General features: G+C 49.9%; 1 protein-coding gene across 1 annotated transcript in view; it reads left to right on the top strand.

The window, feature by feature from the left end:
- ATP7B (ATPase copper transporting beta) overlaps positions 1 to 14,205 on the top strand; it is a 57,432-nt gene that overhangs the window by 19,322 nt on the left and 23,905 nt on the right. Inside the window, exons 3-9 of the mRNA XM_036831499.1 lie at positions 2,640 to 2,897; positions 4,504 to 4,667; positions 6,214 to 6,375; positions 8,432 to 8,508; positions 9,923 to 10,097; positions 11,194 to 11,427; positions 12,148 to 12,239. Coding sequence (XP_036687394.1) covers positions 2,640 to 2,897; positions 4,504 to 4,667; positions 6,214 to 6,375; positions 8,432 to 8,508; positions 9,923 to 10,097; positions 11,194 to 11,427; positions 12,148 to 12,239 — 1,162 coding nt within the window. The remainder of the gene's footprint in view (positions 1 to 2,639; positions 2,898 to 4,503; positions 4,668 to 6,213; positions 6,376 to 8,431; positions 8,509 to 9,922; positions 10,098 to 11,193; positions 11,428 to 12,147; positions 12,240 to 14,205) is intronic.

Genomic DNA, 14,205 nt, shown 5'->3' on the forward strand with positions numbered 1-14,205 from the left:
ACTGGTCTCCCTGCTTCCTGCCTTCCAGCCCGGTCCCCGCCCAGCTTGCACAGCCATCCCGTCGCGCGGCTGACCCTCCTGGACCATCCCGTCTTGTATTGTGAGTGGAAGAGTCCTCATGGAGGTCCCTAAGCCCCTCCCTCACCCACCACCTTTCTGGCCCCGTCTCAGTGCCTCTTACCAGGCTTGTTCTCACCTCAGGGCTTGTGCTCGCGGTCTCCTCTGTCTGGAACGCTCTCCCTGCAAATCCACACAGTGTTCTTCATGTCATAGCTGCTCATCCAGACTCTTCCCAGAGCCTGTATCATTTTTATTTAGAAATATATAGGTTTGTATCATACATAGTTTTGTAATCTCTTTTTCACCCTGTGACTTATCATAAACGTAACTTATGGGTCCATCCGTGTGTCTGCAGTACCACGTTCAGTGGCCGCATGGCATCCCAGCATATGGGTGTACCATGACTTCGTTTCCTCTTTATTTTTCCCACCTATTTTGTGTGGATGTCATTGTAAATAATACTGATAGGATTGTTGTGACTGTAAATAAAATTGTCCGTGAAGACAGTCTTCCAACTACGTGATTTGTTTCTCCTTTGTGCACATACTTAATTATTTCCTTGTGATAAATATCTGAAAGCATAATTGCTGGGTCACAGGGTATCAGCATTATTTCATTCCATCACAAATATTTATTGTGCCCCTACTAAGTCCCAAGCAATTAGAGGTACCGTTTTTGATAATACTGTCAAATAGATTTCCAGAAAGTCAAATCAATTTATATGCCCACCCGTAGTGTTGGCATAGGTTGATCAAGGACCCAGTAGCATAGGCTTTTTTGGGTTTTTGTTAATTTATTTAACTTTTTTTAAAAAATATTTATTTATTTATTTGGTTGCACGGGGTCTTAGTTGTCCTTAGTTGCAGCAGGCAGGCTCCTCAGTTGCGGCATGCATGTGGGATCCAGTTCCCAGACCAGGGATCGAACCCAGGCTCCCCTGCACTGGGAGCGTGGAGTCCTATCCACTGCGCCACCAGGGAAGTCCCTAAACTTTTTTTTTTACCAATCTCCAGAAGCCCAGAATTTAGTTGAGTTAGACCTCAGTGTTGGAGGTCTAACGAATACTACTGAAATTGTTGACAACAGTATTTGGGCAGAAAGGCAAGTGAATCCAGGAGGTGGTGAGGGACTGGAAAAAGGGGGAGGGGCTGGACAGGTGCAGGAGGGCTTGGTGGGGGTGGGAGCTAGAATGTTAAGAGCTGACATCCAAGGGGTGGAGTCATTCTGAAGAAGGACGAAGTCCAGGAGAGCAGAGCTGTGCTGGGTGAGGCGATGGTCTCTGCATCCAGAAGGTGGACGGCTGTAAGGCCAGAGCACTGGAGGGTCTTCAGCGAAGGTGCTGAAAGTATCCATCAACTGCACTCTTAAAGTGAGTGGAAGTAGTTTTAGCACTTTCCAGAAAATGAACTTCTATGTTTTGCAGCTTCTATGTTCTGAAGTAAGGAGAGTTCATCATCAAATGATGTTATTTTTTCCTACATATTCTTCGAGGTATTTTGTGTCATAACAAAACTGTGACTTTTTGGAGTGATGAAATTTTCTGTATCTGGATCTGGTCGATGATTAGTTACATTGGTCTATATATGCGTGGTGGGTGGAGTAATGGCCCCCAAAGATGTCTGCTCCCTGACCCCTGGAACTCGGTGGGGAAAGGAGAACTTTCATTATTGGAGCTGGACTATTGGAAGTCCACATGGAAAGAAATTACCCTTGGTTATCACCTCAGACCTACACAGAAGTTAATTTGAAGTATATCAGTGGCCTGAATGTGGAGGTTCATTTAAAATAACCGAGGTGCTAGAAGAAAATGTCATGAATATTTTCAGTGTTGCGGTAGACACATCTATTAATAGAGCACAAAATGCACTCACCATTGAAGTTGGTTTAGTTGACTCTAAGTTGGGCTTCATTAACATCAAGGACTTCTTTTATCAAAAGAAATACCGTTAGATGAGGGTGAGAAAGCAAACCACAGACTGGGAGCCAATGTTTGCAGTGGGTACAGCTGACAAAGGGTTCCTGCCCAAAATGTACGTAGGACCTAGTCAAAGGATGAGAAAAGGGCCAGCGACTCAACAGAGGTGTTTTGGGGCATTTTGATTCTCATGGGGAGGGAGAGAACCTCTGTTAACCAGGATGTGGCCAGGTTTAGAAGCTCGATTCCCTGCTTCATGCCTGAGGGGTTTGGGGCAAAGCATTTAATTTCTTGTAACTCTTTTCTTCACCTGTAAAATGGGAATGGTAGTAGTACTTGCCACAGGGCTATGTTAACAGTTAAAGGAGGCCAGACATGTGCTTAGCAGGGTGCCTGGTGCGTTCTTATCACTGCTGTTAACCGTCAATGTCTCATTAGAGCATTCATCTACCCAGAACATTCCGTCCTTGCAGTATCGACGTGTTTTCCTATGTATGGAATCGAGTGCCTCCGTCTGGCTGTGGGGAGGGAGAGAAAGTGACGGAAACACCAGCCCCCCTTTATCTTCTCCAGGAACTTTCATCTGAACATTGTCAAGCTTGAGCCTCCGGAAAAAAAATTATCCATTCTTCTAATTTGAATGATTTGTGACATTCTATCCTAGAAAACTGTTCCAGCAACCATGCTGGGAACCACAGTGCTGGGAGCGCCATGGGGCACACGGCGGCTGGTGCACCTGTGTCCGTGCAGGACACGACTCCCCAGCCCGGGGGGCTCCCTACAAACCACAACCCCGGCCTCGTGTCCAAGTCCCCTCGGGTCTCCGAAACCGTGGCCCCGCAGAAGTGCTTTCTACAGGTCAGAGGCATGACCTGCGCATCCTGTGTGTCCAACATAGAGAGGAACCTGCAGAAAGAAGCTGGTAAGAGGTCTCCACCATGCCGAGCTGGGATTCTGCTGTAGATGGTAGCGTGTAGACTGCTGGAGGCCACAGTCAGCAACGTGGGGCGGTGTGCCCTTGGCACAAGATGCCCTTGGGCATCTCCACTGACTGCGTTTATCAGGAGCCCTGCTAACCTGGAGGCAGTTCATTGTATGATAGGATAGATGTTTGTCTAATGTTCTGGGGCAATTGGCATTCTGCTCTTTAAGAAGTACTTAGTTTGAGATAAAATGGATCTCTGAGTAAGTTAGCCGTGGGGAATCCAGTTTAAAGGTCAAGGTACTGTCATGGGTGGCCTCCCCAACTAGCTTGTCCTGGTAGTAGTCTGTGGTTTTCCCTTCCAAAGCCTCTTACGGTCAAACACATAAATAGCCTGCATTCTGTCCTGTTGTCATTGTAAATCATAGCGTGCTGTGGAAATGCCAAAGTTTTGTCCTCTAAACGACATTGCCAATCTGGTTTCTCAAACCTGAGAGTGCAGCGAAAATCCTGTCCCAATTTTTTGTTTGGAAAATATCTTAACCGTGACTCTGCTGGCCTCCGGCATCACCTTCTCTCTTCCTGTGGCTCCGTACGTGGGTCCTTCTCCTCAGGCTCAAGGATGACACGTTTCCAGCCTCCTGCTCATCAAGCCTACAGCTTCCTGGAGCTCTAGAAGGTGGCTCTCAAAGCAAGGTGTTCTAGGAGCTCCTCTGTCGCCCGTGGGCTGGCGGCTCAGAAGCTAACCTGTGTCTCACAGGGCCCATGATTCTCTTCCCGACTTGAACCCCTCATACTTATCCCTTATGACATTCTTTCTAAAGCACATCATTCCTTTCATTTATGTGAATGAGCCTTTCTTTCCCCCTTTAACTAAACAACAGTGGTAGCAAGATAGTCCGCGGGATTTCTTTTTCATTCCTGAAAGTGATTAAAAACTGAAAAAGAGTAAGGAAAACCACTTTTGAAAATTATGTTTTTCTCCTGTGTCTGGAAGTGGAGAAAAATGTACGTCCGTTACGTGACAGCAGTTGCCTGCTGCAGACTCTGTCCCTTGCTTTGAGGTGTGTGCCCGCACCTGTGTCCCCCAGAGCCTGACTCAGAGCAGAGCCCGCCGGGCCAGCAGCATGGGCCGTGCCTGGGGGCGAGGCAGGCCTGCAGCACCTCACACCCACCCCCCAGGCCCACTGAACCAGCGTCTTTGCTTTAACCAGGTCCTCAGGTGAGTCGTATGCCCGATAAAGTGTGAGGAGCATCGTTCTAGAACAGTAGCTCTCACGCTTGGCTGTACATTAGAATCACCTGGGGAGCTTTAAAAATGGGGGAAAAAGATGCCTGGTATCCACCCTGAGAGATTCTGATTTAATTGGTCTGGGTTAAGAGTTAATCACCGGACAGGTGATTGTTAAAAGTTAATCACCGGTCAGGTGATTGTTAAAAGCCCTCCCCCCTGCCTCCACCCCAGGTGATCCTAATGCACAGCCAAGTGTGAGAACCACTGTTCTAGAAGCTTCTGGGGCAGAGTTTTTTCTTTGTTAGCTTGTGTTGAACACGTCATCCCAGAGGCCTTGCCTGGAGTGTTCCAGCTGTGCCCTGCTGGTTTCAGGGATTCTCTCTGTGCTGGTTGCGTTGATGGCTGGAAAGGCAGAGGTGAAGTATAACCCGGAAGTTATCCAGCCCCTGGAGATAACGCAGCTCATCCAGGACCTGGGCTTCGAGGCAGAGGTGATGGAGGACTACGCGGGCTCAGACGGCGACCTCGAGCTGACTGTAAGCACGGCAGCTGGGCTGGAGCGGGGGCCGGGGGTGCAGGCCTGAGTCAGCCCACAGAGGCCTTCTGACGGCAGCCGGGGCTGTGGTCAGGACGTTCCCCCTTCTTGCATGTATCCTGCTCGTTGCCATTGGGTTTTCCTTTGAAGCCAGCGACAAGGACCTGCTCGTTTCGTGAAGGAATGTCCACTATGTAAGAAAGTCACAGGCGCGCGTCCCGCCAGGTCCCGCCAGGCGCGTCAGGGTATCGGGAGGAGGAGGCAGTGGCGTTGGAGGAAGAGGAATTGGAGACGGCGGCTGTCCTGAGCTTGTGACTCGAGGGAATCGAACAGGAACACGTCCCGTGAGGCCGAGAGGAAGCTGGAATGCCAGAGGCGTCTCGAGGCCCCGGGACGGGATGGGAGTGAGCGAGGCAGCCGGGGCCCCCTTGTAGGCACAGGTGTGTCTACAAGGTACTTGGTGACCAGAGTGTCCCCAGGCGCCCAGTCCGGGCTGAACGCCGGGGGTGGTGCTGTTTCCAGGGCTGCCGGGGAGCGGAGGGACGAGGCGCTGGTATTGTTTCCTGCCTGCCCACTGTTGCCGGTGGCGCTGGTCAACAAATCATCGAGGACAGAAGATAGCTCTAGCATTTCAAATATGCTGTGTTCACAAGCACTTCTGCGCAAAGCTCTCTTTGTGCAAATAAAGGGAGGCTTAGAAGGAATCCACAAGGAATTGAGTAATGCTGTTTACCGAAGTGAAAGGGTCTTACTTCCTTGCTGTGTTTAGTCACTGCCATTAGCGGTAAGTAAATGTTTGAAGAAAAAGTACTGCGGACACAAGTGGCACTTTGAGCTCCTGAGAAGTGGTGTTCTTTGCAGAGCAAATCCTTTGCCCTGGCCGGGCCTCGGTGTGTGCGGAGGGGCACAGCGTAGCACTTGCTGGGTCAGACCTCCAGGGCCAGAGGTACACATCTCTGCTCACACTACGGTGTGCAAATCTAGAGCAACGTTATCAGTGGGGAAGGTGAAAACATTTTTTTGAACAATGTTTGTTTGTTTTTATTACAGTGTCCTCTAGTTGTATTGTCGTCACATGCTCAGGCATTTCATGTCTGTATTTAATTTGTATTCTGGGAAGTGCCGACCACTGATACTCAGAAGAGGGAGTTGTCCGGCTTGCCTAATGCATAGTACAGGGGTGGCTGGCTCGCTTGGAACTGCTTTCTCAGCGCACACAGCACGGGGTGGCAGAAACGCATAACCAGCACAGGACGTGGAGTGCTGTGAAAGCCCATTGTTAGCAGAGCTGCGAGTCGGGCCTCGGTCCTTGCCATCTGCTTAGTGATTGGTCTCCTGTACCTGAGTTGGGGAAGAACCACTGTTTATGTCCCCGAGGCTCCCGGGGGAATGTCCGGGGTGAAAATCTTGCACCTGGGGGTTGTGAGTCCAGCATCTTGGGAAGGAGGACGGACTTGTGGCTTGCCTGTTAACCCAACTCCCTGTGTGCCTTTGATGGGATCCTCTGGATCCTGGGTCAGTGGGATCTTTGTCATCCTTTGCCGCAGATCACGGGGATGACCTGCACTTCCTGTGTTCACAACATAGAGTCCAAACTCACAAGGACAAACGGCATCACCTACGCCTCTGTGGCTCTCGCCACCAGCAAAGCCCACGTGAAGTTTGATCCTGAAATTATCGGTCCGCGGGATATTGTCAGAATTATCGAGGTAAATCATTTATCAAAAAAATATTGTACCCACCTTTTTAAAAACAGTGATTTATAATCATCATAGAAAAATGAGCAAAATATAGCTAAGCAAAAAAAAGAAAAGAAAAAAAAATCACCTAATCTAAAATCCTTCAAGTTTTCCCACGGAAATAAGGTGACTCAACTTGTGAGGGATTAGTGAATATCAGATAATCTGAGGGGGGGAATCAGTGAATGGGTAAGAAAAAGATGGGGAGAAAAAGACATTATTATTGTTTTAATTTCAGATATTCCCTGAGAAACAGCAGTATTGCCAAGATTCCTGGCACATGGTATTAAATTGCCTAATTGTGGGAATTCCCTGGCGGTCCAGTGGTTAGGACTCTTCACTTTCACTGCCGAGGGCCTGGGTTCGATCCCTGGTTGGGGAACTAAGATCCCACAAGCCATGCAGCGTGACCCAAAAAAAAACTTGCCTAATTGTAATTTTTTTAAGTCATATTTACATCTGTGCCAAGTATCTACAGACCAAAGGAATGTTGGTGTTGGGAAGAATTACACTGCGTTTGACCACTCTACTAGACCTCCTTTACAGCTGGAGAGTTTAGTCATTTCTCCTTTGGAAAATCAATCACAGTAGTTTTCTGTACTCCCACCCGCATCGTTCCCTCACTTTGTCCACAGACATTCTGTGTCCTCTCTCAGGTCTGTATCATATCACACCAGGAGAGGATGAGCCTTAGTGGTGATCTGAATGGGTCAAGATGGTCAAAACCGAACAAGATGAACTCACAACAACTAATGGTGGAGTTTAGCAGGAACTACTGCTTACGAAATTCCTTATGAAGTGAAACATCTCGTAGCAGGCTTCAGGTTGTTTTAAATTTCCGTGTGTGTGTGTTAAGAGAGATGCGGTCTGTTGCCTGGCCATGCAGAGCTCTTTGAGGTGCAAATACTGCTACTGCTGTTGGTACAGTGCCTCAGTCTTAGAGGCAGACAGTGCAGCTTCTTTATCAGATGAGGAGAGAGTCCCCCAGAGAGGTTAGGAGACTTTGATCCCTGGTACCCAGCTAAAGGTTGCAGAGCTGGGACTCCAACCCAGATCTCCTAGTTCCGAGCTCAGTGGGCATCCAGTTTCTGAGACCACCCCACGGGCCTCACAGAGCAGTAGTGATAAGGCATTAATGAGGGAGAGACGTCAGCTGATGCTCTAATCCCTGCTGGTCTCCGCCCAGCTGCCCAGCCCGCCGCAGTCCCCTCCTTGTTCTTACTTGAGGTACCTTGCCAATGTCTGGCCCCCGCTCCTGCACCTCTGGGGCATCTTTTCCTGATGTAATTAGGCCGGTATTAGTTGTAAAGGATTTGTCTTCAGATGGCCTTACATGCTCTTTCTTCCAACGTAACTCTTAATTTTTGTGTGAAATCCCAACATCAGAGTCCCGGGGTCCCTCTTTACATTGTGCTGACTGACAGGACATTTCCTGACAACCTTTCCTGTATAATTTCATACAGGGAATCAGAGATTTAGCGACCAGATCAAATAAGATAGAGAGGGCGGGGGAGCAAAACGGTGAAACAATTGCTTGAGATAGTCCCTGAGAAAACCAGAGATACTGCCGGAGCCAAGGTCTGCTCGTTGGGAGAGGCCTGGGCTGGAGCCGGGGGACCTGCAGCTGGATTCAGCGCTTCCGATGATGCTGTAGCTTTGGACGGGAGTTTAACCTCTGACCTTCAGTTTCCTCCTGCAGAGAGCGATACTCCCGACCACTCGATACTGGGGAGTCCGTAACTCACAAATCCCGGGTTTATAACTCAGCATCGATCAGCGCAGGGTGTGCTAAGTCACCTCCCCGGCATCTGCTGCCTCCGCCGACAGAAGGAGCAGGAGTCGTCATGGAACCTCCGACGGGATCTGTACGGTGACGTGGGGACAGAAGTCATGAGCGGAAAAACCAATACAGTCCTCTGAGGCAGTTTTAGATTCACTTTCTTATTTCCAAAGATGTAAAATGGTTTCTACCGATGCCTATTTTAACCAAGTGCCTTCTTTCTTGTTTCCTCTTTTTAATAACAAGGAAATCGGCTTTCATGTCTCCCTGGCCCAGAGGAACCCCAACGCTCATCACTTGGACCACAAGGTGGAAATAAAGCAGTAGGTAGAACACAGAAGATAAACTGTAGCTCTAAGGGCTGCCTCTCCCCTGGCCCGCCTCTACCTCGTTCGGTGCTAATTGGTGTCCCTGCTACCTCCACCTTCCACGGTACCTTCTGCTGAATCAGTTGCCTTTACCCTCGTAATGTTAATCCTCTAAAACGATGCTGTTCCACGGTACCTTCTGCGGTGACAGAAACACTCTATATCTGCACTGCCCAGTATGAAATGCAGCCAGTGTGACTCAGGGAGTGAATTTTTAATTTCACTTCATTTTAACTAATTTTAATTTAAATAGTTACCTACGGCTGGTGGCTAACAGATTGGACAGCGCTTACGTTGGGAGGAAGGGAAGAGTGGGTTTTTTCTTTTATAGTGTTTCAAGACTTCACTGGAGTGGGTCGAGATCTAGGATCCGAGGATAGGAATTACGGACAAGTGGAAAGAAAATGGCTCGGGCAGCAGGAGACCTGAGCTCGTTCACTGTTGCAGATGTTCACTCATTCATTCAACAAACACAAGACCGCTGTTGCATGCAGGGCACTGTGCCGGGTGGTAGGGGTGAATAGGGTGTCACCCCTGCCTTAGAGGGGCCCTTGGTCGGGCTGGGAAGAGTGGGTGAGCAGTGATGCAGGTGGGTTCTGGGGAGTCTGGGAAGCTCACAAGCAGGGGACACACGATCTGAGCCCCAAAGAATGAGTGGAAGTTTGTCGGGCTGAGAGGAGTGGGGTAGGAAGCGAGGTCTTTCCGGGGCTTGGAGGCGGGGGCCTGGGAGTGTAAGACTCCGATCTCGCAGGCCCGTGGTCTTCAGATCGGCGTTGAGGCTATGCCTCCTAGAGCTTCCAAGAGCGCTTGGTTGGAATTTTGTGGATGGTGAGGCTGATGTGAGACCATGGCTGTCACCTGTGACCCCAATTTCAAACTTCATCGAGGCAGCTGCACTGTGCACACTGACTCTATTTTAAGTAATAGTTTAAAAGTTGAATGTATAAGTTTACACTAATGAAATGTTCCTTTTATCTGTTTTTTTCTTGGGAGTCTATAAACAATTGCAGTTTGAAAAAAGAGCGGTAGCAGCCCTAGGCGGAGGATGGTCAACCTCTTTGGGGCTGAATTCCCAGCTTCTGGACCTCGGTTGCCTCACCTGTAGACTGGAGGTGCCACGTCGGCCACGGGCAGGCAGGGGCTGGGTCCAAACGTCTCTGGAGCATCCTTGCAGTGTAGTTTAGACCTTTGATGTTCCCCTCAGATGGCCGATGTAGGGCGAAAGCCTTGCTTTCACTTTAGCCCTTGCTGGTCTGTCCCAGACACGTGGCAGAGGCCAGTCTCAAACCAAGTCCTCGGGAGGGGCCGGGGCCGGAAGCCAGGTGACCGGCGGCACCTGATATGTCGGTGTTGCTGCGTTTCTTTCCAGGTGGAAGAAGTCTTTCCTGTGCAGCCTGGTGTTTGGCGTCCCTGTCATGGGTTTAATGATCTATATGTTGATACCCAGCCACGAGCCCCACGAGTCGATGCCTCTGGACCGCAACATCATCCCAGGACTGTCCATCCTGAACCTCGTCTTCTTTATCTTGTGTACCTTTGTCCAGGTGCGTATCGGGGGGTGGGCACACCTGCCCAGCGTGCCTGTGTGCGGCCAGCAGGTGCTCGGTCCTCTTAGGCCAGCACAGCCCCTCAGAGTGCTCCAAGTGCAGCTTCGTTGCCGCTTTCCCACCACCCAGCCAGCTGCTGCTTTCTTCTGTCTTATGACCAGCTGGGGGGCGTCCTCTAACGTGGGGGATGACACAGGGCCTGGTTTCAAGGGCAGTTCCACAGATGACCGGACTCCCCCTGGAACAGCAGCCCCCTGCGGCAAGGCTTGGTGATCCATTGCGTCTTGTTTGCTTATTGTTCAGCTGAATTCGATGTTAGAAGCAGCAGCTGGACCACCCTGGAGCTCGTGCTGCTCTCTTCCACGTCTTGGCTTGAACAACTGAAACGTGGTCCTGAGGAATCATAATTTAAAAGGGGCAGGCTTCGTGCTACTCCTGCCCAGGGGACCACATTAAGGAGCTAGCTGTATTTCTAGTGGGAGGTGTGCCTTCCATTTATTTTGGAATAAAAAATAAAACTCCTGACTTAATATTAGAATATTAGAATTAATTAATATTAATTAGGATTATCTGGGGGCAAGTGTTTATAGGCTCAATTTGGTTTTTCCAGATCTTCATCTGCATAGAAAAAACACATATTTACATGCGTATATATGTGTGTGTACATGTTCACATACTATAGACACAGCCTTTTTTTTTTGGCCGAGATAGGATAATACTAGATATACTGATTTATAACTGGCTTTTTCACTTAACCATGTACTGTGTACATCTCTCACACCAGCGGTTAGGGGTCCAGCACATTGTCTTCAGGGACCACGTAGCACTGTCCACAGTATGAACGCACCATGATTTCTTTCACCGTCTTGAGCATTCTCCTACTGATGGACATCTAGGTTGTCCAGTGCTCTGGGTCTTAAAGGTCTCCCTGGATCAGCCACTCCTGTGGCCAGAAGTCCTCTGAATCAGGAAGTACATTTCATACACGTCACTTATGGAGGAAAAAGCAATGTCAGCGTGGAGGGGGAGCCCAGGGTGTTTACAGCCCCGAGGGGCCTTGTCACAAAGGTCACTCTCCCTCCCCACCTTTCAGTTCCTCGGGGGCTGGTACTTCTACGTTCAGGCCTACAAATCTCTGAGACACAGGGCGGCCAACATGGACGTGCTCATCGTGCTGGCCACGAGCATCGCCTACGTCTACTCCCTCGTCATCCTGATGGTGGCCGTCGCCGAGAAGGCGGAGAGGAGCCCCGTGACCTTCTTTGACACCCCCCCCATGCTCTTCGTGTTCATCGCCCTGGGGCGGTGGCTGGAACACGTGGCAAAGGTAAGTGCAGCCTCAGGTTAAAGGAAGAACTGTTTCCTCAGTAACACAAACCTTAATTTATCTGAGCACCATGTTTAGAATTACTAATCGTACGCAATCTAGGGCAAGGCTTAAAGAAACGTGAAACCTATGTAGAATGAGGTGTTCTAACCACTAATCTCCAAACCAGTCGCTGCTTCTGAAATCCCAGCTAATCTGGTTAATTATTGAAACCTTTGTTCAGAGGCATCGTGCAGTGGAAAGAACCCTGGATTTCGGGTCAGAGCTCATACCACCTCTTGGTACATAACTGAGTGTGTAGCTTCCTAGTCTAGAAATCCACATTTCCACCATAGGGTCGTGCCATTTTTAGCACCCTGCGTTGTTCCCAGATTTCAATGTATTCTAATATAAGACAGTGGGACTCAGGTCCTAAAAGAAATTAAATTGAACCTAAAAGAAAACAGTCAGTGGGCAGACTGGCATTGTTTCTTCAATCTGAAATGTAATTCATAGAACTCAGTTGCACTGTACACTCAGCGCGGTGATGGCACGGCTGCGTGTTGATGGGCAGTGAGTGACACTCATCCCGGGAGAGCCCGCAGGCGTGCAGAGGGGCCGTGTTGTGGAGGCAGCCTTTTCTTGCAGGGTGTTCTCTAACACCAGCCTTGTGATTGATGGTCTGGGTTTGCACAGGCCAGCTTAGTATCGCTCTCATTTTACATTCTGGTTATTTCTTAGAGCAAAACTTCAGAAGCCCTCGCCAAACTCATGTCTCTACAAGCCACGGAAGCCACCGTCGTGACCCTTGGGGAGGACAACTTAATCATCAGGTGGGTTGTCTTTGTCACACGTCCTTGATCGATTTAGATCAGCCTGTGTGCTACACATCACACACCCATCGTGTATAGGACATGACGCTAGACCTGGTGAGGGCCGGCAAAGACGGTACAGTGAGATGCCCCGTCTCAGTCCAGTTAAGTAAACAAGGCATTTATATACTAAAAGATAAGCAAGGGTTCAAGGGGGTGTATGTTTGCTAGATGATGAGTGAGAGGTACAGGCAGTATTTCTGGAACTTAGGAGAGGAAGGCTAGTGGTGGTCAAGCAGAGCGTCACAGAACATGGAGTATGAGCTGGGTCTCACCCGCAGGATCTGGAGGATTCGGACAGGCTGAGAGATAGGGGTTCAACTTGCCAAAGAATAAAAATGGGAGAACTATTTTTCTTCTTTATCAGGTTGGCAGACATTAAAAACATTAATGCTCAGTGTCGTTATTGCTGGGACTTACATAGCATTTACTATTTGCCAGATGCTATACTAACCTGTTTGCATTTAATCTATCCAAAAAAAAACCTTTATGAGGAAGGGACTCTTACTACCCTTATTGTACAGATGCAGAGACTGAGGTTCAGAGAGGCTGTGCAACTGGCCCAGGGTCACACAGGCATGAAGTAGTGGAATTAGGACAGAACCTACGCTGCTGGTTGCAGAGCCCGTGTTCTTTACACTTAACACATACTGACTCTTAAAGCATATTTAGTAACGTGGGCATTTTTACAGACTAAGGCTTCTGTATTTCCCCAGTCAGCCTCATTTTCCTCTTCTAGGCAATGGTTATTTCTAGGCCTCCCTCCCATTCCTGAAATCTCTCTGGCCCCACCACTTTCCCCTTTAGCCTGTGATCGCAGTTCTGACTTGAAAATAGAAACTGTGATGGGAGACCCATCAGTTTCCTGTCACTCAGCCTGCAGAGCTGCCTTTCCCCACCGCACCGGTGGAAGAAGAGGCATTCCCCTGCCGGGGCCTCTGCTTAGAGCCATCCTCTGTCGAATTCTTACCATCTCCAGTGTCCCTGTCTCTGCTGATTCTTACCATCCAGTACGACTTACGCCAAACTCTCCCACGACTGCAGCAACCATCGGTGCTCCTCCCACTGTGCACCCGCGGTCCATCACACTCTTGCTGGCTTCCTAGCTGTGTCTCCCCCTCCCACTGTGCACCCCCCGGTCCATCACACTCTTGCTGGTTTCCTAGCTGTGTCTCCGAGAGACAGGCCCCTGAGGCCAAGGCGGGTCCCTTCCTTCCCGAGGGCCACTGGGCGAACCTCTGTTGACAACGTGGGCCAGTGAGTGAGACGTGAGGATTGAAAGTTTCCGAGGCTCAGGCTGACCAAGCACAGCAGCACCGGCTTTTGCCTGCGCACTGGTTTTTAAGTAAGAATCAGAATTACGGTAGTGACGGCTGAGATTGGAGAGTTTGCCGTGTGCCACGTATGCTACCCAGCACTGCGCATAGATAATCGAATGTAACCCTGATGGCTGCCTCGTGAGGGGGGCGCCCTTGTGACCCGCCTTTCCTCAGGAGGAGCCTCCAGCTCAGGAGGGAGGTACCTTGTCCAGAGTCCGTGGCAGGTGAGCAGCAGAGAGGGGGCTGGGCCCCTGGAGACACAGCCTCCCGCTCAGCCTCTCGCTGACCTGTCGTCTCCCGGCCCGGAGGAGCCCGTGTGACAGCGCGGCTGGCTCGTGACTGCTTCGGTGGCTCTGCACGGTTGTGTACCTTGGCTGCCTTTTTTCTCGTAAATTAATGACATGAGAGTGTCTGAGCTGTGCAGACGTTCAGATTGGGAATCGAGCCATGAACAGCTGCGTTTACTTTCTGCCTTTCATTTCGAAGGGCCTGTGACGGCAGGATGCCAGTGCCCGGGCAGCTCCACTGATTTGAGTACAAGGAGATGTGCATCTTTGCCAGGAGGCTCAGGCCGGCCGCGATGCCGAAGGAGGGCAGGCCCACACCTG

Source organism: Balaenoptera musculus, chromosome 18 (genome assembly GCF_009873245.2).
Source record: "Balaenoptera musculus isolate JJ_BM4_2016_0621 chromosome 18, mBalMus1.pri.v3, whole genome shotgun sequence".
NCBI lineage: Eukaryota > Metazoa > Chordata > Mammalia > Artiodactyla > Balaenopteridae > Balaenoptera > Balaenoptera musculus.